This window comes from Vitis riparia, chromosome 11 (genome assembly GCF_004353265.1).
Source record: "Vitis riparia cultivar Riparia Gloire de Montpellier isolate 1030 chromosome 11, EGFV_Vit.rip_1.0, whole genome shotgun sequence".
NCBI lineage: Eukaryota > Viridiplantae > Streptophyta > Magnoliopsida > Vitales > Vitaceae > Vitis > Vitis riparia.
The window spans coordinates 3,322,642-3,347,629 of NC_048441.1; the positions used below are offsets into that span (position 1 = coordinate 3,322,642).

Below are 24,988 nucleotides of genomic sequence, written 5' to 3' on the forward strand. Positions count from 1 at the left end.
AATATTTTTAATTCCCAAAATACTTGTAAGTAAAAAAAATTGAGTTAATTAGAATTTGGAAAATTGTTATAAATATTTGTAAAATCACAAAATATATTTTTATACTATTCTTCATCTTAAAATTCTTAATTTTTAGTAGAATTATTATAATAAATAAATCAAAAAAATAAAAAAATAATTTCCCAAATCTCTTAAAATATCAACTTCTTGTCAAGGTGATTAATGAAAAGTTTGTGAATTAATTCTGAAGGACCATGACAGCAGAGTAGGACAATTTTGGTTCTCCAACAGATGGACACTTAATTAATGCCCCCAAAATAAGGTCGTTTTCTTTTTTAATTAATTAATGCCCCCAAAATAAGGTCGTTTTCTTTTTTAATTTAAAATATACTTTTTCGTAAAATTTTTATTGGATATATATATACTGTGAAGGTTATTTTTTAAAACAAATTTGAAGTATTTTTGTAAAATATTTTTAGAAATAATTGAAAATATGGATAATAGTTCGAATATTTTTCGTATTATAGCTAAGTAAACAGTACTTTCCAAGAGAATAAGTAACAAAACAAAAATTGTTTTCTTAAAACACAATTTTATTCTTAAAAATGATTGAGAATCATTTTCAAAAATTATATTCAAAAATTGTTTTTCAAAATGCTACCAAATAGGTCATGGAATGTCTTATAATTATTTTGAAAAGATTAGAAACATTGTGTAAGGTTGTGTTTGATTCCTCAAAAATATTATGAAAAGAAAAAAAAATTGTTTGATTATATTATGAAAAATGTTAAATAAAATCAAATATAATTAAAATTATTTAGAAACTTGTGCATTTTCAAATTATTTATTTTTTATACTGTTAAATTAAAATATATTTTTTATACTGTTAAATTAAAATGAATAAAATAAGTTTGAAGTAGTAAATAAAAACAATTTATTAAAATAATTCATTTTTATTTTTTCATATTTCGTCAAATTTTTCTAAAACCACATAACCTAAGAGTTAAAAGTATTTTTATTACAAAATATTTATCAAAGTTTCAAAATTTATTTATTTATTTTTTATATATCCCATCATCAAAAACATTTTTAAGATAATTTTTTTCTTATATCCAAATACTAAATGATTTTTCATAGACGTGATTTTGATAGAAGAAATGTTATGCTAATAATGTTTTTACAAGAATATCACTCAAACGGAAATTTAGAAATTGATAGAATTAACTATATTTAGAGCTCAATTTTAGATTATTTCTATTGGAATTGCTTTTAATGGAATATTTTTTAAAATAATGACTTATAATTGTTTCTTTAGAAAACATTGTATGTGATTTTTTTAACTTTTTAAAAGTGCTTTTTGAATCATAACTAACGCTTTATTTTTTTTTAAACACTTTTTATACTAAGAGTGTTTTTTAAAAGTATTGTGAAATAGATTCTTAGAGTGCGTTTGGAAATGATTCTAACTAAAATGTTTTAGTTTTGGATGTTTACCTTAATAACACTTTTAAGAAGAGTTAAAAGCGTTTGGTATTGAGTTTGATTCATGCATTTTTATTTGTAGCACTTTTGATGAAAATGGCATTTAAAGAGAATTGTTTAATGGGAGAATTGGGCTTTAGACCGCTTTGATAATTAATAAAAAGTCCTTCAAACACCCATAATTGATTAAAAGGATATGAATAGGAATAGACAAAAATACCCTTTTGACTTATACCCATCATTTTTGTCTTTATAGCACTGCTATTTATATATCACTTCCATAAAATTCTCCATTATTTAATTTTTTTTATTGCAAATACTTTTGATTTTTTTTTTAAATTAATAAAAATTATCTTTTACATTTTAGAAGTAAATAATTTAATGATTAAAACACTATTTAAAATAAATATATTTACTCTTTTTTTCTTTTATACTAAAAAAGTATTTTAAAGTTTATTTTTTTACTATTATAAAATATAAAAATATTATATTTTTAATCTTCTTCCTTCTTTATTTTAATAATTTTTTGAACATAGACTTTTAGTAATAAGTTATTTGAAATGTTACAATTTTTTTTATTAAAGAATTTTCTTAATAATTTGACTTAATTGAAAATTTATTGAAAAAAAAAAAAATAAAAATAAAAAAAAGAAAAGAGAGAAAGAGGATGGGTGAAGAGTTTTTATTTTAAATATTCAATTAAAATATTTTCGTATTTAGAAATGAATTATATTAATACATAGTATAATAAAGATTGAATATTTCTCATATAAAAGGGTTGAATGGTATATTTACCAAATTGAAATAGAAACAATAGTTAAAAATTGTATATATATTATGTTTGAGTTTGGTTTTAAAATATTTTTTTTAGTTTTTACTTCTTTTATTTTTTAAAAATAATTTTTATTTTCTATATTGTCTCTTTTTTAAAATATGTTTAATTAAAAAAAGAAAATTATTTTTAAAAAGGAAAATTGAATACCTTGTTTAATACTATATTTTTGCATGAAAATAATAAAAAGAATTAAATTTTATTTATTGATTATTCTTTTTTTATTTTTTCTATTAGTTATTTTAATAATAAAATAAAAAATATAATATGTTCACAATTAAATAAATGAATTGATCAAATGTATATTTTTTTCACAAAAATATAATATGTTCACAAAAAAAAAAAAGGATTTAAGTTTTCCGCTTTTTTTCTTAATCAAACTACTGAAATCATATTTAATTTGTATCATTGTATAAAGGTATTCACTAATTGTATAAGGGAAATACACTAAATGTACAAGGGGTGTAAAAGATTACCGTTTGTAAAAGATTTTAATCGATTCTAAACTACTCATTTATCTTTCTTGTCACCCATGAATTGCAAACCCATATCATGCACTTTATTTAACTCACATAGAAATTCCGATACTTTCTCCAGTAATGATGTTTGAGGAAAAAAATTTAACCCTAATTCATCCACCATTTTATCAGCTAAACCATTAGAAATATGGTTAACATACGTACGTGAACACATTACTTAGGAGGGATATATTACGTCATTGTACAATAGTATTACACTAACTCTACAAAGGAAATGTATTAAGTGTACAAGGGTGTACAAGGCTACCATTTGTGAAAGATTTTAATCAATTTTGAACCACTTATTTTTCCTTGTTACCCACAGATTACATACCCATGTCATGTACTTTATTTAATTCCCACATGGAAATTCCGATACTTTTCCTAGTAATAATGTTTGGGGAAAAAAAAAAGCTCTAATTCATCCACCATTTTCTTAACCAAACTATTAGAAATATGGTTAACATACCTATGTGGACACATAACTTAAGAGATATATATTACATCATTGTATAATGGTGTTACACTAACTGAATTAGAAAAATGTACTAAGTGTATAAGGGTGTACAAGGTTACCATTTGTGAAAAATTTTAATCGATTTTGAATCACTTCTTTATTTTTCTTGTCACCTACGAATTGTATATGAAATTTGCACTACTGTACAAGGATGTTATACTCACTATACAAAGCAAATGTACTAATTGTATAAGACAAAAATACTAACTATACAAGGGGTGTACAAAACTACCTTCTACGCAAAATTTCAATTAATTTTGAACTTTTTTTTTTCTTGTCACTTAAGGATTAGACACTTTTCCTCCACACATTCCTTCACCTAAAAAATTGTTACAATTTGAATTTTTAAATTTCATTATCCAAAATTTGTAATTGCATATTTCGTTTGATTAGTTTTAACAATTTTTTTAAAGTACATTTATATCCCATATAAAGGAAAATTAACCACAATATTTAGGTATTACCTTTTTTGTGAAATCATGTATGAGGAAAAAAAAAAAGAAAGAAGAGAAAATTATGATACAATTTCTTAACTTGATGACATCATGTTTTAATAATTTAAACCAGGTCAAGTCCACATATATTCCATATTTAAAATGGTATTTTAATATTATTCAAATTATTAAATTATAATACATTATTCAATTAAAAAAGATGACCATGTTACAAAAGAATATAATAAGACAATATCTATGTATTATCAATAAAATAGAGAAAATATTCAAATAATTGTCTATAACCTTAAAGATATATATATATATATATATATATATATATATATATATAAAAGATAAAAAAGAATAATACCATTTTTTAAGGTGTTTAAAAAATATTTATTATATGTTTTGTAAGTTTTAAAAAAAATTATGAGGTGTTTAAAAAATATTTACTTAAAAAATGTAGTAATAATCCTTTTTAACCATTGATTTCTAATATTTTTTAAGAGAAAAATAATTGGTGAAAATAGTGACACTTCCTTACCTAGAAATTAATTTACATGGTCCCATCAATTAATATATGAGAGAAAAGTAAAGTGAATAATGGGGAATAAGAGAATGAGAGAGAAGTGGGAAGCCCATTGTTTTTTTTTTTTCATTTTTGATAGCCAAGGGCATTTAAGAAAATTTTGAAAAGTAATGTTCTTCAACTTAATTTTCACTCTTCCGTTAGGTCTTGGACTTAAATATAAAAGATATAAGGATTTTGGGCTAATTTTCAAATCCAATCGGGTGTAAAACACAATTCTCCCTAGATAAAAAAGAATAATACCATTTTTTAAGGTGTTTAAAAAATATTTATTACATATTTTGTAAGTTTAAAAAAAAAATTATGAGGTGTTTAAAAAATATTTACTTAAAAAATATAGTAATAATCATTTTTAACCATTGATTTCTAATATTTTTTGGAGGGAAAAATAATTGGTGGAAATAGTGACACTTCCTTAGCTAGAAATTAATTTACATGGTCCCACAAATTAATATGTATGAGAAAAGTAAAATGAATAAAGAGAGATAAAGGGAAAGAGAGAATGAGAGAATGAGAGAGAAGTGGAAAGCCCGTTGTTTTTTTTTATCATTTTTGAGAGCCAAGGGCATTTTAGAAAATTTTGAAAAGTAATGTCCTTCAACTTAATTTTCACTCTTCTATTAGGTCTTGGGCTTAAATATAAAAGATATAAGGATCTTAAACCAATTTTCAAATTCAATCGGGATGTAAAACACAATTCTCCCTTGTTTAATTGGGAGGTATGGTTTAGAAAAGTGCTCTTATTATAGTGCTTTTAAGAGATTTATTGAACACGATAAGAGAATACCTGCAAGTATTAAGAATTTACTTTTATTCTGTATTAAAATCATTCACAGACAAATCTGCCTATATGTACCCCTTGCATTCATTAGCCACCAACTCATTTTAATACACCGAAAACGAAACCTTTGACCATTCCCAGAACGAGCCCTTTAAAACAGGGGCACCCTCTTCTCTCCCCCTCCCCCACAAAAACCAAACAACCAAAACGAAGCCACCCAAACAACCTCTCTCTCTCTCTCTCTCTCCCTCTTTTTCTATCTCTCTGCACTGCCAGTGAAGCCTTTCCCTTCAGATGGAGCATCTCTTCTCGACCATTTTCTCTCTTCAACTGGTAATTAACTTTCTTTCTCTCTTCCTTTTTCTCGGAAAATTCACTTGTTTGCAATATGGTTGGTATGATTTTTGATTGTTTGGCACAGGTTTATTATCACTATATTTAGGAAAATTCTAACTTTGATTTCATCCTATGCTCCATCTCCACCTTACATGCTTCAAGTACAAAGAAAAATTCTAAAAATATTCTTGCTTTTAACTTTACTCCCCAGTTTGATCGTTTTCCTTGTTTCTTGTGTTGATCAAGAATCTTTGTTTTTTTATTTATTTATTTTTTATAATTAAACATTTATTAGCATCCAAAAGTGGGTAAGAGGTTGTCTGAGATTACGATATTTTCAGCATGCAGTGTGTCAACTTTAGAGCCTAGTATTTTCTTTTATCGCATGGACGTGAAAATGATTGAATAAAGAAAAAAAAAAATACTAAAAAAAAATTATTTATTATGTAGTTTCAATTATTTAAATTATGTTTGGTGTTTTAGAAATTTGAAGTAAAATACAAGAAAAATAAAATAGAAAGAAAAAAAATATAAAATAAATTTATGGTCAACACATCATCTTTATATCAGAATTATATTACTTATTTTAACTCAAAATTTTCCATTTCTTAGTAATAACTGTGTCCCATATGATCTATTTCCAAAATCTTTTAAATCACGAAAATATTGTTCAAACATTGGTATTTGAATCATTCGATGTTTCAGAATGTCTCAACATGATCGATTTCAAAATATGAGAGGTGTGGTAGGATAGACGTGCATATCGTCCAATACTGTATTAATCTTTATATAAAAATTAGTTTTAAAAAACATGTAAAAATAATTCCATCATTTGTTTGGTTTTTAGAAACTTTTACGAAAGGTACGAGGCAATAAAATAAAATAAAACAAAATTATTAATAAATTAGTTTTATATTCTTCTCTAATCTCAACTCATTTATTTTATAATTTGAAAATTTATAACTTTTTAATTAATTTTAATATTTTTTTCATTACTTTTCATTTTTTTCACATATTTTTTTCTTAATTTTTTTAGAAATGGTAAAACTCTACAATTCTTAAATATAAATTCTGATTAAATAGAAATAAACCAGAAATACTTATGCTTTTACTTCTTTTATATTATATAAAAATTAAATTAGGGACGACCATGAATCGTGTCTTGTCACGATATGACATGGACATGACTCGTTTGTTTGTTATGTACCTATTCAATTATATGAATTGGCATAAAAATAATTATAATTTATGTAATTTTCCTCAACTCAAATCTAATATCAAATAGAAATCAAATAATTTTCCCTACCTCATGTCATTTTAGGGATGAAAATTACATTCTCATCCACCAAATTTATTTGTGGAGACCTTATTATTTCCTCACCACCTCACTTACCCATGGCAATAATGTAAATTCCCAACAAACCTACTCATAAAGGATATGAAGATAGCTCTAGAATTTAATAATTTTAAAATTTCTTAAAATAAGTTTTCTAATAGGAACAAATATATCTTCTTGCTTAGGAGAGTTGTAAATATAATCAATTTTACCTTTTTATTCTAATTAAAAGTATTTGAAATTATTGTTTTGCCCTCCTCTTCACTCTCAAACCCCCTACTTCATTTTTTTAAAATAATTAAAATTAAAAGAAGGAAATAAGTAAGAAATGGAATTAGGAATAGTTTTGTTTTTTTTTAACTTCAGTTTTAAATTGGGTTTCTTTAAGATTTAAGATTTAAAAAAATAAAAAATTCTATTTAGTCAAATTTGTTTGGGTAAAAATGATAAATTAAAAATCTAAGAAAAAAGGAAAAAAATATTGTAAAAAAATTATTAACAAGCTTACTGCAAATTTTTTCCCTATATACCAATATTTAGGTTATGTTTAGTTCCCAAAAATTTTGAGGAAAAGAAAATAGAGAGAGAAAATAAAAGGAAAGAAAAAGTGAAGAAAAATAAAAAATAAATTTAAACTCAATAAATTATTTTTATATGATTTTTTGCACTCATTATTTCCCTATTATATAAAAATTAAATAATTTATAAATATGTACATTTTTTATAATTTTTAATTTAATTTTATTTTATTTTCATCTGTATTTTTTATGATGAAATTAAAAATGAAAAAAAAAATTCTTGGCATTTTTTTTTCTTAATACTTTCTAGAAACCAAACCCAATATATAAATATTTTTTATTTTTTTAACAATTTTGAGTGCATAAATAAATTGATTTTGGATGCATTGGTAAAAGTAAAACTTAATTAATGGAATTTGTGGAAAATACCAACCATAAATCTTTAGTTAACTTGTAAATTAAGATAACCTTAATTAATTGAACTTGTGAAAAATGCCAACATTTCAACTTGATCATAAATTAAGTTGACTTGTAAGTTAAGATTAAGTTGGTTAAGTAATGTACATTGAGAGCATCAACAATACAATCAAAAGTCAAATAAGAAATCATTTTTCTTTTACTATAAGGAATTGAGTTAGGAAGTTTTTCTTAGCCTATCATGTAGAATCACGTGTGATGTTTTGGGATTCTGTACCATTTAAATTATAATTTATTGGTTTTGATTATTTTAAAAAGATAAATTTTTAAAATTATAAAAATTGAAATATTTGGCAATTCTCATAATACTAATGTACCCTAGTGCATATAATTGCCTAACTACCTTCTTCCTCCAACTTCTTTAGCCACTTCTACCGAATTGTAGTGTGGAGAAGTGTTTTCAACGGTGGGCTGGGCCCAAGTCCCTTGGAAGGGGGCGTTGGAGAGGGTGAGAGCCCTATCGTGCCTGGACCTTGTCGCACCATGAGGCGTTATCGGCAAGTCGGGTTTTAGGAGTTCCTTTGTCACCCTATAACTAGAAATTGTAACAAGAAAGGTCATATAAAATCTTTTTGACTATCTCCTCATAATACAAGAGAAAACTAGGCCAAATAGCTTTTTCGATTCAGTCTAGTGAAATGGACCGGACAAAGGGTGAACCATTGAACTAGATGAACCGATGAATCATGGTTTGACCAAAATTCTGATTGGGCTACCCATTATTCTAGCCCATGTCCCTTTTTTCCAAGCCCATGTACTTCCTCTTACGGTGTGAAAGTATAAATACTACATAAATGTTTTGTAGAATTTTGTTCCTTCCTTCCAAGCTTTGTAGAATTCTGTCCCTTCCTTCCAAACCTATGTACTTCCTCTTATGGTGTGAAGCTCTGTATAATTCTGACTTGGGACATGTGGTTTACAAAATGAACATAGAAGACCAAGTTACACAATTATATGGTTAATAATATGAAATGTATATATATATATATATATATACTCCTACTTTAAATTTTTATCATATAAAATATTTAAACAAATATAAATATTTATATATACCATTATTTGTATAATAATTATTAATTATAGATATAAAAATAATATAAATTAATTAATATAATAATTTTAAAAATTTTAAAAATAAAAATACATATATATGAAATTAAATATAATATTATAATTTTCTTTTCATCTTAAATATATCCTCATATATGTTCTATTTAATAAAATTTAATATATTAATACATTTAATTTGATATATCAAATATATATATATATATATATATATATATATATATATATATATATATATATATATATATATTAATTTTTTATAATTATTTTTAATTGTATTAAAATATAAATTTTATATTTATGACGTCACTTGTTTGATTGCTATTCAACAATTGATCTGACTAGTGATTTGTAAATCGATAACTTTTTGATTCAATATTTGATTTGATTTTGAAAATATCGGAGAAAATGATGAAAGATTGATAAATAATTTTAATATATAGATACCCCTTATTGAAATTCTTAAAATGTTTTTCAACACAAAAATACATTTATTTCCCTCTCATTCTTCGTTCATTTCTTCTCTTTTAATTTCTCCTTAATCTTAAATAAAATTTAACAAAAGAGTTATGCCTTTCATCAATGGATAAAGAATAATCATATCTAACGATGTTACAAGTGTACAAGTATCTTTTTTATACATTTTTAAAAATTTCTTATCACAGTTTTTTTAGGTTAGAAGTAGAGGTTTTATGATTATTTTTATGAGTTTTAGGGTCGAACATTTTATAGTTGTCCCAACCATATACCTTCAGACGCTCTTAAGGGCATCCAACCCTATACTTCCGGACACTCTTAAAGGTGTCCGACGTCTAACATTCAAATATTGAACACCATGAATTTCAAGTTTTTTTTCCCTCTATTTACATTGAAACATTTCACGATTTCTTATTTATAAATCACATCTACATTTTTTTTAATTGTTTCTCAACTATTTATATAACAAGTCTTTCAACTAGGGTTGGTAGGGAAAAAATAAGTTACAAGAAGATGAATTTTGGGAGAGAATAATGGGGGAGAAGTGTTTTGGATGTGCTAGTCTTTAATTTTCATGTGGATGTGTAAATAGGGGATGTAAAGGGAGTTTTGGAAGATTCATTTATAATTATTTATTTATTTATTTTAAAATCAAAGAATCCACAAAAGTAAAATACCTTATTGTACTCTAAAACGACCATTTTAGAAAATTTTGGCGCCCAATCATGATCCCAAATGGCATGACAAGTCCAAATAAACAAAGGTTACCAAACATGAGTTGGTGACATAATTTCTATTTTTAATAAGAAAAACACTAGAATAAGATGAGTACAAAAAAAAAAAAGATTCCGAATTCCCTCCTGACATCAAGGCCAATGTGACACCAAATTCAAGGTTGGCCCATTAACCAATTTCCCCACTCACTTGCTTTTGTCCCATAAAAAGAAAACCCATTTAACAGCACCATCTATTTCCATATTTTCCTTCTCCAAAACCGTTTCAGATTTGACGACAAATGGTATCCATGTGGCTCTCCCTCTCTGTCTTTCTCTGTGTATATATATATATATATATATATATATGTATATGGTCATATATGAATGAGAAATGAGCCTTTCACTCTCCACAAAGCCAAAACCCCCATTCAAAGCCCCTTTCTCTCCCTCTCTCTCTCTCTCTCTTTCTGCTTTCCCACTTCTCTCTGTCCCTACAGTGAAGCCCTTGTCTTCAGAGCAACACCCATCTCTTAAAAATGGTACTCTTTCTTTTCCTTTTTCTCTCTCTTTCTTTCCTTTTCTCGGGAAACTGCTTGTTTGGTTTGGTAAGTGGGTGGTTTTCTGAGGCCACTGAAGTGGTTTTCCGATGATCATGTTTCAATGATTGTTTGATTTATTTATTATTATTTTGTGTTTGGAATCTCTCTCTCTCTTTCTCTCTGTCCCTCTCTGCCCACTCTGGAATTAGATATTATGTGCTGCCGCCTATAGGCCACAACTACCGTATTTTAGTTTTCAAGCATACTATGTTCTTACAATATTTTCTGATGTGTACTCCTCCTATCATATTCCTAAAATATGATAATTGATATTATTAATATAAATTAGGAAATGATTTATTATTTGTTATTATAATTAATTTAATGATATAGAAGGTAAATAAAAATGATAGAAAAAATATTTGATAAGATTTTAAATTTATGGAGGGTAGATGTATTTAGTCGGAAATGGAAGACGATAGGCCGAATAAAATTGGCCATTTTTAAAATTTTATTTAATGAATTTAAATAAAATTATTTTTGAATAATTTTTTTAATATTATAGATGAAATTAAAGGAAAAAATTGAGTATATTTTGTCTTGGGAAATGGAATGTGACTTGTAATGATAGAAGCGTGTTGCTCACGTGCATGTTGAGTGTTGGCTACTAAATGTTGGGTATATGTTACGCTGAGGCGCAGGTCAGCGGAGAGACGATACTCCTGACGGCGCCAATGTCGTTGGATGGAGAATCGGACGTCACTTACAGAGCGCCGAACCTGATCCGACGGATTGTCAGTCTCTTCAAGACTGTACGGCCCGGATCTGATCTCACCCGCTTCCAGGCACGTGCGCCCTTCTCTCATTTATTTATTTAATAATAATTTGATTCTTTTAATGTACGAATTCCACAACCTCCAAAACATGAAAAATGCCATTCACATGTGAAAAAAATGCAAAAAAAATAAAAAATAAAATATATATATATAAAATATATATATATATATATATATATATATATATATATATATATATAATAAAAAATTGTGGAAGAACAATTATGGTATTATGGAAGCATCCTTGACTTGTGAGACTTATCTTCCAAAGAAGTGAAACTTCTTTTTGAAGCTTCATAATTTTTTTTTAGACTTAGAAGGGAAGGAAAGGGAAATGTTCTTTTAAAGCTTAATAATTTTGACCATGCATGCTGGGGTGATATATCATCTTGTCTTGTTGATTGCCCCATATAATTTGTCTTTCCCATGTGGCCCATCTCCCAAATGCTTCCTTCTGCATTTCTATACTGGATATGGAAGATATAGTGATGTAAATTTCTGCAAACTTTTAGGCATTTTAATGCTCTTATGCAGTAGAACCTTTGGTATTAATTTCTGTCTTCTGATATCAGTGGTCTATGGAGGTTGTGGATGACTCTTTTAGACCTTTTAATGGTAGATGGCGAATTTGATGTCTAACATGGCTTTGTTCATTGAGTACAATGTTTCAATATTAATGTTAATGTTGTCAGTGTGGCATGACAGTCGAAGTTGATGATGATGATGATGAATGAATGGTAACGCTATGTTGTGTTCTTTCTGCAAGTTCAGCTGCCCCCTCTCTTCAACATGCCCAAGTCTCAACTTCAGTGTTATGGCGAAACAGTGTATTGTGTTGGGAATGATATGCTAAGTAGGTGCAGTAAGGCAGAGAGCTCTCTTGAAAGATTTGCATCAGTTGTGGCTTGGAGCATATCTACCACACGGCCTCTGATATTCGGTGTTGCTCCTTTCAATCCCATTCTTGGAGAGACTCACCATGTTTCAAAGGGAACTCTCAATGTCCTACTTGAACAGGTAGTTTCTTTAATGTTTTGTGCCTTATATTCAATGTTTTGCTCCTTTGGCACTTCTAAAAACATGTTTTATGCACTTCAAGAACAGATAACTTTGTTTTAGTGGTTTTACTCGAAACAAAGGGCCAAAAACAAGAAGAATAAAAACATAAAACAGAGCTTTTTTGGTGAATTTAAAATGAACAACATGCAACTGTAGGAAACCTCACTCAAAAGATTGAGCTTGATTCAAACTGAACCGCAACTAGTTTTAAACTAGGCCTGTGTAAAGTTGTTATGGGCTGCTCCTTAAGGTGAATGTGCTCTTATGCTTCATCTTTGCAGGTATCGCATCACCCACCGGTATCTGCCCTTCATGCAACTGATGAGAAGGAAAATATTGAAATGATATGGTGCCAATATCCTGTTCCCAAATTCTATGGTACCTTCACTATAACTCGAGAACATTCATCTTAACATGGAAATTGTGATAGGCCAAAATTACTATTGTTCATTCTAAATCCATAGACGCCATTCATGCTCATGAACGAATTAAGCCGAGCTGCACACTTCTTATTGATCCTTTATTATCAAATCCTAGTATCAGTTTCTTGGATCCTTCCTCATTCATATTTTCAGTGTAGTAGGCTATAATGAGAATTGTAGGTTGTATGAGTTCTTGTAGATTCCTTCCTTGTTTCTGTTATATAAACGACACACTCCAGCCCAATCCCAATTAGAGATTTCCTTTTTATTTCTTACAGCAGATGCTTTTTCACTGTCCTGATTGTTTGAAGCCCATTGAGTGCAAGAGAAAAATTGTCTGCTTGGTGAGATGATACACATGGTTTAAGATACGAAATCCTTCCAGGACCTAGCATTTGAATAGTTTTGGCTGGTAAGAATTCATATATACTCCACAAAGGTTGAACTAGATGGGGTGTCTTTTAACATCTTTTTCTTATCGCTTTTGCATTTTTCTTTCTCTCTATTACTTTGTTTTTCTCCTACGAAGACAGCCTTTTTGAAAACCAAGATCCTAGGAATGTTTTCACCATTTGAAGTGAGGTGGAATCCATAGTGAGGAGGTTCTAGAGGGCATTTGGAGAGGATCTGTTAAGCTTTTAGTTCTGCTTGAAGGGGGAATTCTCTCATTCTTGATAAGCAGAAGCAATATGTATAAAATGTGCTATGGAGGGGGGTATATAAAAAAAACCCTAAAAAGCTAAAGAAGAGAAAAAAGATCCCAAAGCCAAGGCCATGGGAAAAGGCCTTAGGCCAATCCCATCCCCTGATGACATCCTGAGAAGACAAAATCCCCAATCTAAGTGAACCTATAGCCTGTGAAAAATGAAGTTAAACGCTGATAGCTCCCCCCATAAAGATTCTCACACAAAAGACCTTTCCACAGAAAGAGGCCCTCCTAAGGAGGTGCATAAGAACATGGTATGGTGACGTAGAGGGGGTGAAGGCCCTTGGAAAATGACTTGAACAAAAAAGGGAACCATTTCAGAGCTCTTCCAAGCTAAGGCATCTTTACCATTCATTCTTGTGGTACACCTATAGATATAAGACCGTCAAACTCTCCACTTGCTCAAGCTTTGAATGATGATAAAATCTGATAGATCTCAAGTTCCTATACTTCCTCTATCTACACATTATACATCAGCAATCAGAGCTTCTTGATAAATTGCCAAGGCAAACAAATCCAAGGAGCAATATTTAAGAGCACTTTCCTCACACCAGATTTCATTTTAAATTTCACCCTATGACCTTTGTCCACAGGAATATTAGTTTGATCATAGAAAGCATCACAACCCTTACTAATAGCTTCTCAAGCCCCTCCCCTGTTTTGCCCCTGCCGTCTTTCAAATACCATTGGCCCCCTTTGCCTAAATGTGCTATTAGGACTGAGAGTACTTATACTACTAAGCTTGGAGAATCGCAATCAACTGAAAAGTAAGCTAGTGTCTAGGCTCTTCAAATTAAGAATAATTTGCATGAAGGTCCAATGCAGGAAATCTTGAACTCTGAAGAATGAGGCAGATTATTTAAATTCAGTGAGTGATCCTACTTTTGCACAAAGCTTGAGAAAAATGGAGGAAACAATGTTACAGGAGCCCATTAACTTGGTAGGCATCAAGATTCAGATTTTAGCTTGGATTTATTGAATGACTCCAACATTTTGTTACTTTAACCAATTTGAGGTAAAACTTCTTTCAGAACCACAAAAATGTTGGTATTAACCTTCTAGCATCTGTCATTTGTCACGTTAGTTCTTTTTAAGGTTTTGAAACTATTCTGATAACAATTACTATACTCATAATAAATTGTTGCGAATTTAATGAACAGTGTGACAGTAATTATAACGATTGTGACACTGAATATTGGTCATTGGTCCTCTGATGTTATATTGATTCACTGTTCACAACCAAAATGTTAATCTGTGTTAGTTTTTATGGATTGCAGAGACAAATTCTCTCTGTTTTATGTTTTATTGTTTTAGAATAGCAAGCCACTGGCAAAATTTGTATACTGAGAAGTTTAACAAAAATAAGGCAGACTTTTTATTAAGTATTTTTAATTCCATTTACACATTTGTTTTCCTAAAATTTGATGTTGTAGGTGCTTCAGTTGAAGCCGAGGTACATGGGAATAGGCAGCTGAGGCTCCTGAAGCTAGGAGAAAATTATGAAATGAACTCTCCAAGGCTCTTGATCAGGTTTCTTCCAGTGTCCAGTGCTGATTGGGTTGGTACTGTCAGAATCCGTTGTCGAGAAACTGGCCTTGAAGCTGAGCTATGTTACAGAGGCAGTTCTTTTCTAGGTCGCAGATCAAATTACAGATCTATTAAAGGAAAGATTTTTGAGTCGTCATCTTCGAAGACAATATATGAGATTGATGGCCACTGGGATAGGTATTTCGCTTACTGGGTACAGTTCAAGTATAAAAGCTTTCTCTAATTTTGCAGTGGTATTAGTACCCTCGGGCTTTAACTGGAAAGGGGGCTCATGTTTCTCAAATTTTAACCATAAGAGAGAACTCTACAGAAATGTTTTTCCTTTAACAAATTTATTATTGCCAGTGTTATCTTTGAGTAGTAAATGCATTAAAAAAAAGGTGTTCATTATATTTCCTAGACATGATTCCCACAAGTTAAGATTGACAGTTTTTTTCCCTTTAATATCAATATGCAGGACTGTTTCAATGAAGGACATCAATAATGGGAAACTTTCAATCATATACAATGCAAAAGAAATGCTTTCAGGACTGAAAACCCCGACTGTTAAGGATCCAAAGGTATCAAATTCTAACTCAGCGCTCCAGTATTTTGCTCATGTCATGTTGAGTACTTAGGAAAAATGGTTTCTCGTATCACTGACACAAGTGATCGTATGTGGAGGTCCTCCATTGTTTTACAAGAATGCAGTCATGAGGTTGACATAGATTCTCTTTGACTGGGCTCCCACCATGTGGGTCATGCATTCTCAATGGAGAGATCTAGATGGTTGGTTTTTCAGTGAATGTCTAGACCTCGTTCAGCTCGGGCTCAGTTATGGGATATGAGTGGATTGTCCTGTTGGTAGTACAATGTAAACAACGTTTGCTTGTAACTTTCTGATTTTTACCTCTTTTGCATCAGGGAGTTTGGCCGAGTGAATCAGCTGTGGTGTGGGGTGAGGTGAGCCAAGGCATCATGAACAAGGATTGGGAGAAAGCAAAAGCAGCCAAGACAGCCATTGAAGAAAAGGAGAGGGAAGGGTTGAGAGAAAGAAAGTCAAGAGGAGAAACTTGGGTTCCTAAGCATTTTAAGTTATTTAGCGGCAAGGAAGGTGGTTGGGACTGCTTACCTATTCAAGACTTGGTGCCACCAGCTCCCATTGCTCTCCCTCTTTGATATGTTTCTCTCATTAGCAGGCTAGTTGCTGATCTAAACCTGATTTAGACCTTCACTTATGGAAATTTAAAGGCTACAAGTTATATACCTCCCTGTCTGTGAACCACAAGTGTAAATTATATCTCATTTTTGTATTACTGGACTAAACTAATCTACAAAAGATGATAATCATGAGGAAAATCGGCAGAATTTGAGAATTACTACGGCAGATTCCTGGAAAAAAAATGACGGTAACATACAGAAAGCACAACCACCATCAAATCTCATTTCAAGTCAACAGATCACCTATTACAACTCGGCAAAGCCTCATAGCTTTCCTTGTAAAAATTATTGCCAGACAGGTTGGTTTTTGTACAAGAACATAGCCCGCATGAAATCAAGCTACTTCCCCATCTCTGAATGCTCCTTCTGCAAATCAGATTCACTTCTCCGATTGAACGATCTTTCCCTGATGGGGTCCAAAAGGGGCTTCCATGATCGAGATTTACAAGACCTTCGCCCACCATATACTCCATCACCAGCCGCCATTTCCACCCTCATGTCCTGATCCGAAAAGTGGTTAGGACTCGGATTTCTGGCCGGTGAAGAAGCAGTTCTCATGGGGCTGGCTGAGAAACCAGGTCCAGGGGACTTGGCCTCACACCGTGCACTTTTGGCAATTGCTGTAAGTTTCCTCGCTATAGAGGTCAAGTCCATAGGAGAGACCTCGGAATGGAACATTGAGAATGGTAGTAGGAAGTAGACATGGCCCGGCTCGAGCTGAGTATCGGGCTTCAATGGCTTGGAACCTACTGAAATAAGCTGCGCTGGGGTGCATACAAAGTGCAGTGGTGGCTTGCCTGTGACTTGGCTGACGGTCACGGGAGGATCGAATTCTTCGACATAGCCATTGAGGTGAACCACACGGATGTTGCTGAAGGTAGAAGACGATCTGCATGAAAATCCACAACCCATCTCTCTCTCTCAGTTTCTCAGTCTCTCAGAGACAAGTCTTTGTGTGGAGGGTGAGAGGTGGTGAGGAAGATGTAGAATTTGTATATAATGTGATTGGATTCTCAAGAAATGTCTCGTGTCTCTATCCTATCCTATTGACTAAAAAGGAGGTCTTCTTTTTCTGTTTGCTTGCCAACTCCTTTGTTTTCACCTGATACTTAAAGAGTCTGTTGGGCAATAATTATAATCATGAAAGTGTTTTTAATATTTTTAATATTTAAAAAATAAATATTTTAAAATATTAAAAAGACTTAAAAACACTAGAATCAATGTTAAATACACATTTAATTTTAGACCATTTTCTTGGGTTGCTCCTGACAACATCTATTCCTCCCACAACTCTCACCATTTGTAGCTAGTAAAAGTCTAAAAAAGTGGGGAAGAAAAAAGAATAAACTTGAGCTAGGTTTGGTTTCGAAAAGTAATAGGAAAAGATAAAAAAAATGTTAAGAAAAATAATTTTCTTGTATTTGATTTTGTTATAGAAGATAGAAAAGAAAGTCAAAATATAATTAAAATTATTAAGAAGTTTCTATATTTTTAAATTATTTAATCTTTATATAAAAGGTTTAAATAAATGAAAAAGGTTTAAAGTAATATATCAAAATAATTTATGAATTTTAAATTTATTATTTATTTATTTATTTTAATTTTTATCTATATTTTCTTTCCTTTGTATTTTCTATCAAATTTTGTGAGAACCAAACATAGTCTTATATTTTTTTTGTTTCATTTATCTTACAAAATGTTAAACAATAATATATAATAAAAATTACTTAAATTTTTTATATATGTCGGAAATCATCCTTTATGCATATAAGAGGAAATTAATGAGGAATAAATTAGCAAAAACATGTTAAAACTATGCTCATTTTTTTTGAAAATATTTACCGTACTTTTTTTATTATAAATATATTGTTTGCCCTAACTCAGAGGGGTCCTTAGCGTCTACATAGTTAAGAGTAGTCGCATTAATTCATACTTATATAGCAATGCTAGAAACTTTATGATATTATGTGATCAAACAAACCCCCATCAGAGTTGAGAGTTAAATAAACCCTTACATTAGGATCGATGATTGGTTTTAATTATCATTTGTAACGATCCATATCTAAATATATAATATTGTATGTTTTGAGTTTAAAGGGTGCTCACGGTTTTAAACACATTTATATAATTAAGAGAAGTTGATACTTTGATAATTTTATATTTATATTTTTAATGATTGAAATTATATTTTGAAATTTTCCTTAAAAGAAAATTACTACCGACTTCAAAATGACCGGTCAAAAGTATTAGCTGGAATATGGGATTTGCACTTGGTCTGATTTGACTGAATCAGGGCCCATGACCGTGGTAAGAGGAGAGGTGGTGCCTGCGGATGAGGATGGTGGTGGAGCCCATGGCTCTAAAATAATAACGTGAAGTTGCCCGCCCATTGTCCACGGTCTTAACCCCGACTTGCACTTCAAAACAATATTCCAAAATTTTCTCAAGTGTTCACAATCTTTGAATTGGTCTCACATAATTACAAGTATACATCCTTTTCACCCCACCAAGGACCATGAAAAGAATCCTTTACTTCCAACGTTGAAAAGCCGCTCTCATGTCATATCGATTTTGATATGCCGTGTTAAGGTTACTAATGAAAATGTTTGATCCCACGCTTCATCATTGAATTGGTCGAAGGTTTTTTATCAAATTGATTAGGCTACATTCAATAGGGTTAATCATATTATTTTAGTTATAAGTTGTAAAAATGATTAATACTTATTTTTCAATTATAAAAGAAAAAAAACCTCTCATTTTCAAGTATTAGAAACACTTTTTAAAATTACTGTCAAACAGATTCTAATGTTAGAATTTTTTTTAAATCATTGTCAAACATACTCTTAATCATTCTACTAATATTGAAGCTATATTATGTCGCATTCGAAAATAGTTCTATATATGAATTCATATGGACGTTATTTATATCGGTTTACAAATTTAGAATTGGCATTTTAGTAATTATATCCGTCAAGTGTACTTCAACAATGGTCTAAAATTTAATAATTTTCTTTTTGAAAAATGGAAAAGAAAACCTATGTACCCTAAAAGTCTTTTCTCTTTGTTTAATTCTTGTGGTGGGGGCAACTTGGACAAGGTTGATTGACTTGACGGTGAATTCACTAAATTAAAGTCATTCAAAATAAGGTTGATTATGAATGAGTGGAAAAGTCTGAACAAGGATTATAGTATATGGAAAATGATATTATTTATTTTTAAAATAAACCTTATAGACGGGATAAAATAACTACCAAATTTGAAGAAGTTAATTAAAAGATTATTGAAGGTAAAAAGGCAAAAACCTAACGGTGGAGAAACTCAAGCAACTTAGTATCTTTTTCCTATTACCTAAGACTATTATTGGTTTCATGAAAGTATTAAGAAAAGAATAAAAAATATTAAGAAAAATAATTTTCTCATATTTGGTTTTATAATAAAAAAAATACGGAAGAAAATCAAATATAATTAAAATTAATTAAAAAATTTATACCTTTTAAAATTATCTAATCTTTATGTAATGGAGGGAAATAAGTGAAACGAGTTTGAAGAAATATGTAAATTAATTTATTGGTTTTGAAACTATTTATTATTTTTCTTTATTTTTTTTCCTTTCACTTTGCCTCTCTATTTTCTTCTCCTCACATTTTCTCTTAAATTTTTTGGAACCAAATATAACATAATTCTTTTTTGGTTAAAGTATATGGGAGAGTAAGTGATTAGTACTTTTACATTCATATTGTCTAGCATGTTTTGTTTTAATTTCCATAAACTTGTATTGTCTTATGTCTTTTAACAATCTGTTTCAAGTTTAATTTCTTTGAATGTTATTGGGAAATTTTTTCTCAATAACTCATGTGGAAGAAGATGTGGAGATATCTTCTTTAAATTATTTTTCCTATGGAAATAGAGAAGGATTTTGAGCATTTTAGGAGTGCCGGTGGTAGAAATGACATTTTTTTACAACAAAGATAATGAATAATAAATAAATTCAGAAAAATATCTTGAAAGTAAATCATTCAAAAAAACATTAAGGATATGTTTGGTTCTCGAAAAATTTAAGAGAAAATATGAGAAAAAAAATAAGAGGAAAGAAAAAATAAATAGGTTTAAACTTAATAGATTATTTTTACACGCTTCTTCAAATTAATTCTACTTATTTCCCTTTATTTTATAAAGTAAATAATTTAAAAATATATAAAATTTTGACAAATTTTAATTATATTTGATTTTCTTTATGATTTAAATTTTTTTTTTTTAATGATGAAACCAAACACAAGAAAACCATTTTTCCTAACATTTTTTTTTTCTTTCTTTAGTACTTTTTTGGAAACCAAACATAGCCTAAAAGGTTGAATTCATTTTTTTAAAAATGCAAGTAATTTTACATTTGAAAACAAACTGAAAATGTATTTATTTATTCCTTTTGTTTTCAAAAATGAAAATGTTTTTTACAAAAATGATTTCTCAATTTCGCTATGAGATGCTTGGTTATTATGGGTTTTTATTTTTATTTTTTAATTTTTACAACTAATTACAAAAAATTCTTTCAAAAGGTACTTGCGAAACTATTGAAGAATCTATAACAATATTTGCCACAACTGAAAATGCCTCTTGAAGATGACATATTCAATTGAGAATGGTGTAATTAACTTGAAAAACATAACTTAGAAAAAGAATATATAAAATATTAAAAAAAATGAATAATCTTCAAGCCAAACCCAAGCCTTCTAAACAAAAGAGGTTTTGTTTTTTACAACATAAGAATACTTTTCCCAATGTTTATTGGAAAATCAAATGCCACTTATTTTTTAATTAAATTTATTGTATTAAAGTTTCCATGCTAGTTTTGTTATAGTATTTAATAATAGGAATCAATAATTAAGGTCATGTTTGATTCTCGACAAGGAAAGAAAAAAATGTTAAGAAAAATGGTTTTTTTTATATTTGGTTTCATTATGAAAAAAAAAAAAAAACAATATAATTAAAATTGGTTAAAAATTTATGCATTTTAAAATTATTTAATCTTCATATAATAATAAAAAAAAAGTAAAATTAGTTTAAAGAAACATACAAAAATAATTTATTGGTTTTGAATTTATTTTTTATTTTCCTTCACTTTTTCTTCCATTTTCACTTTTTCTCTTTATTTTTTTCCCTCAAATTTTTGGGGAACCAAATGTAACCTAAATCTTCTTTTGTCTAATTATGCTTATTGATTGTTGCAAGTATAATTTAAAGGTTTTGTATTTTTCCGATCTTTGTTTATTCACTGCAAATGGAATATATGCTCCACAAGGTGTTAAAAGAAGAGAAATTGTTAAGTTGAAGGGATGATATTCATCCCAAAAATCATGAAAATTACATCAATAAGCTCATAAAAAGATTAAACTATGCTTTTGCAAATTATGGTTTATCTTGATATAATTTTGTGATTAGTATGTAATTATTGCAAACAAGTAGTTATATTAATTGCTTGGACTATATTATTGTACATCAACTTTTGTAAATATTTTAATTAATAAAATTCAATTTAATTTTACGGTGTATAATTGTTTTTTCTTTTATTTAATTATATGAAATTCATTATTATAATAATAAAATAAAAATATTATTTTTCATAGAAAAGGTTTAAAGATGACACTTTTATAAGTGTCTTTGTTAAAATGAATAAAAAATGTTCAAAGAGACAATTTTGATAAAAAAATTAATTTAATAAAAAGTTTAAAGATGTCACTTCTGCAAGTATTATGGTTAACATTAATAAAAAATGACACTTTTTAGAAGCGTCATAAAGCATTAGTCAAAACGCTTCTTAGGCTCGTCATTGTTGGCTTCACTACTAGTGACAGAATAGAAGATGATACTTTAAAAAAATATCATCTTTTACCTTTTTTATGCATAAAAAGGTCATTATTTCCCTCCTCACAATCTTAGTAATAGCTGTAATAGATATTTCATAGAATAGCTAGACTCAACAAATATAAAGAATTTAGTGTTGGGTGGATACTTCTAGTGGATATTAATATCACATAGAGGAGAAACTTTAGTGGAGATTTCCTTTAGTGATATTCTTTCACCTTAAAACATGGTAGCATATACAAAGTCTTCAATTGAACAATTGATCTCTTCCAACCACAATGTAGAAAAATGATATTTTTTTGCCATATTTTTGGAATTTTTAAGTTTTGGTGCAATAGAAGTGTTATTAATAGATAGGAAGGGTCTTCTTTAGTAAGGGTTATCTCTATAACTTCTAATTAATCTATATTTAGTTCCTGAAAAATTTAAGGGAAAATGCGAGGGAAAACAAATAGAAAGTATAAGTAGAAGAAAAAAAAATGTGAAAAAAAATAAAATAAATTTGAAGTTAATAAATTATTTTTATATTTGATTTCCAACCTAATAGTTTAAAAAGTAAAAGTTTCTAAGTAATTATAATTATATTTGATTTACTTTCATATTTTCCATCATAAAATTTCTTAAATAAATAAATAATTAATGAATAGGACTTGAATGAAATGTTTTTGTACTTAGAATTATAAAAATTCTCACCACTATACTATGACTTGTTGGTTTTAAATTTTAAATGTGCAAATGGTATTGATTTTCAAGGAAATTAACTTATTGTCTAATTCTATATTTCGAATTTGAATGCTTAGAAGCTATTAAACCATGCCTTGATCTAATTAATTCATATATAGTCAATTTGATCTAAGTTTATTGGATTTTTGTTTAACATGACATTTTGTGTAGAAGACAAGGGAAGAGTGTGGAGCTATCTAGAGAGTTTCATAGATCTCTTGTACATAGCTTGTACATAAAACTTGTATAGAGAATTCTAGAGTTCTAAGGAACCTTTGTAGGTTCTATAGAGTTCCTTGGTTGTCTATAAATATGAGGAGACCTCATTGGGCTAAGAATCTAAACAAGTTGAGAGCTTCCTAGCATGATAAGTATTATTGTGCAATACAAAGCTTCCTTTCTTAAGTGTTGCCTTAATTGTGCATTCTAGCTACTGAGTTGCGTAGCATTGTTGAGCATAACTAGTTTGGACCCGCATTTTTCACTTGCGTCCCCACTCAATCGATAAGACTCATTTTTATTGGTGAAAATTAGTTTTGGAAAAGTCGGAGTCCCCACTTATTTTATTTTATTTTAAAAGAGAAAATAAAACAAGAAAGAATACCCTAAAGAAGTAACTCCATAGTTTTTGGAAAAACGTATCTTTTAAAAACCCGAGTCTAGGTCTGGGGATCAGTTTAACTATTGGGAAGGTACCTCTAAAAGGTAGCACCCCTCTAAGCCCTACAAATGTCTCTACTGACTAAGTTGAGGGAAATGAGACAATTAATCGATTGATTATAGATACATAGGTAGGCTAGGTGATTTAAAAAAAAAAAAATAGCATGTCAAACAAGAAAAACCAATCATAATTATAAAGAAGATTTAGGGTGTGTACTTGAATTGCTTCTCAAGCGCTATCATAAAACATCAAAGTTTGTATAGAAATATAGCACACAATATGTGTTTTATCCAAGAAAATCAAGCATACATCTAAGCACCTAAGGATCACATCAAACATAAATAAGATTCACAACAACATGCATGTTCATAAAATTTTGAAAAGTAAGTGATAGAGAGCATACTTGGATAACATGCATAATTTATAAGATTCCTCCAAAAATGTTAGAGTGGTTAGGACAATTATAAATTATATAATATATTTATTATGTTTAATACACAACACTAAAGCCAAAATTGAGCCAAGGTAAGTCAAATGACTCTAAAAATAAATAACCAATTCAAGCAATGTACAAGATCATCAACATGCAATTAGAAAAGGGAGCATCAAAAAACAATTTCTAAAAAATGGCTTAGAGTGGAATTTAATTACGAAAAATTTCAGGAAACAACTCTTACACATCTAGATCAACATATTGAAAGCCAAACACTCATTCAAAAGACAAATTGCAGCAAAAACACCTAAAGGTTCTACAAAGTCCAGATTAGATAAGAAAAAGTGACATGCATAAACGAATTTAAAAAAAAAAATAAATGATCACATAAAATCATACAAAAAATCACACACATAGTTCAAAGTCTCTATATCACATAAAAAATAAATCCATGGTCGGATAGTACTCAAAAATATTTTTAAAACACTTAAGTTAATCAGATGTCCAGAATCTAACATGTTTAGTAGGTACGACTTTGAAACATCATAGCTCCCTCAAAGAAGCATATTTTTTTAATAGTTTATATGCCTAAGATCAATTTCAAGAAGCCTAGAATTAAGGAAAAAAATATCAAATCAAATTTAAAAAGTCATCTATTATTTATTTTTGCAAAAATTCATACAAGTTTTGAAAATTTTTAAAAAATATTATGAAGTTGTTGAAACTAATTTTGAAACTAAAGGGTTAGTGGTTAAGTGAAAACCAGCAACAAGGAAAAAAAGTTTTGATTTTTTTTTTTTTTTTGTGTGGGGGTTCCATCAAGTTTTTGTTCATGCAATGTAATCAAATTCCCCACTGCTATACCCCTCTGAGTATCTGAACCTGTGCATTTATGTGTTCTAGTAATTTAATCAA

General features: G+C 29.0%; 2 protein-coding genes across 3 annotated transcripts; one reads left to right on the forward strand and one right to left on the reverse strand.

The window, feature by feature from the left end:
- Positions 1 to 5,352: 5,352 nt before the first annotated feature.
- LOC117925151 (oxysterol-binding protein-related protein 4B) lies at positions 5,353 to 16,445 on the forward strand. Of its 2 annotated transcripts, none has more exons than XM_034844046.1 (7): positions 5,353 to 5,489; positions 11,328 to 11,471; positions 12,234 to 12,479; positions 12,803 to 12,899; positions 15,083 to 15,374; positions 15,655 to 15,757; positions 16,101 to 16,445. In XM_034844046.1, the coding sequence occupies exons 1-7, from the start codon at positions 5,451 to 5,453 to the stop codon at positions 16,353 to 16,355; spliced, it is 1,176 nt and encodes a 391-aa protein (XP_034699937.1). In that variant the 5' UTR covers positions 5,353 to 5,450; the 3' UTR covers positions 16,356 to 16,445. The 2 variants fall into 2 exon arrangements, with proteins under 2 accessions (XP_034699937.1, XP_034699938.1); XM_034844047.1 differs by lacking the exon at positions 5,353 to 5,489 and adding an exon at positions 10,516 to 10,626.
- Positions 16,446 to 16,736: 291 nt separating this feature from the next.
- Positions 16,737 to 17,309, reverse strand: LOC117925368. Its single transcript, XM_034844368.1, has one exon. It carries the CDS (start codon positions 17,307 to 17,309, stop codon positions 16,737 to 16,739), a length of 573 nt encoding a protein of 190 aa, XP_034700259.1.
- Between the last annotated feature and the right edge of the window lie 7,679 nt (positions 17,310 to 24,988).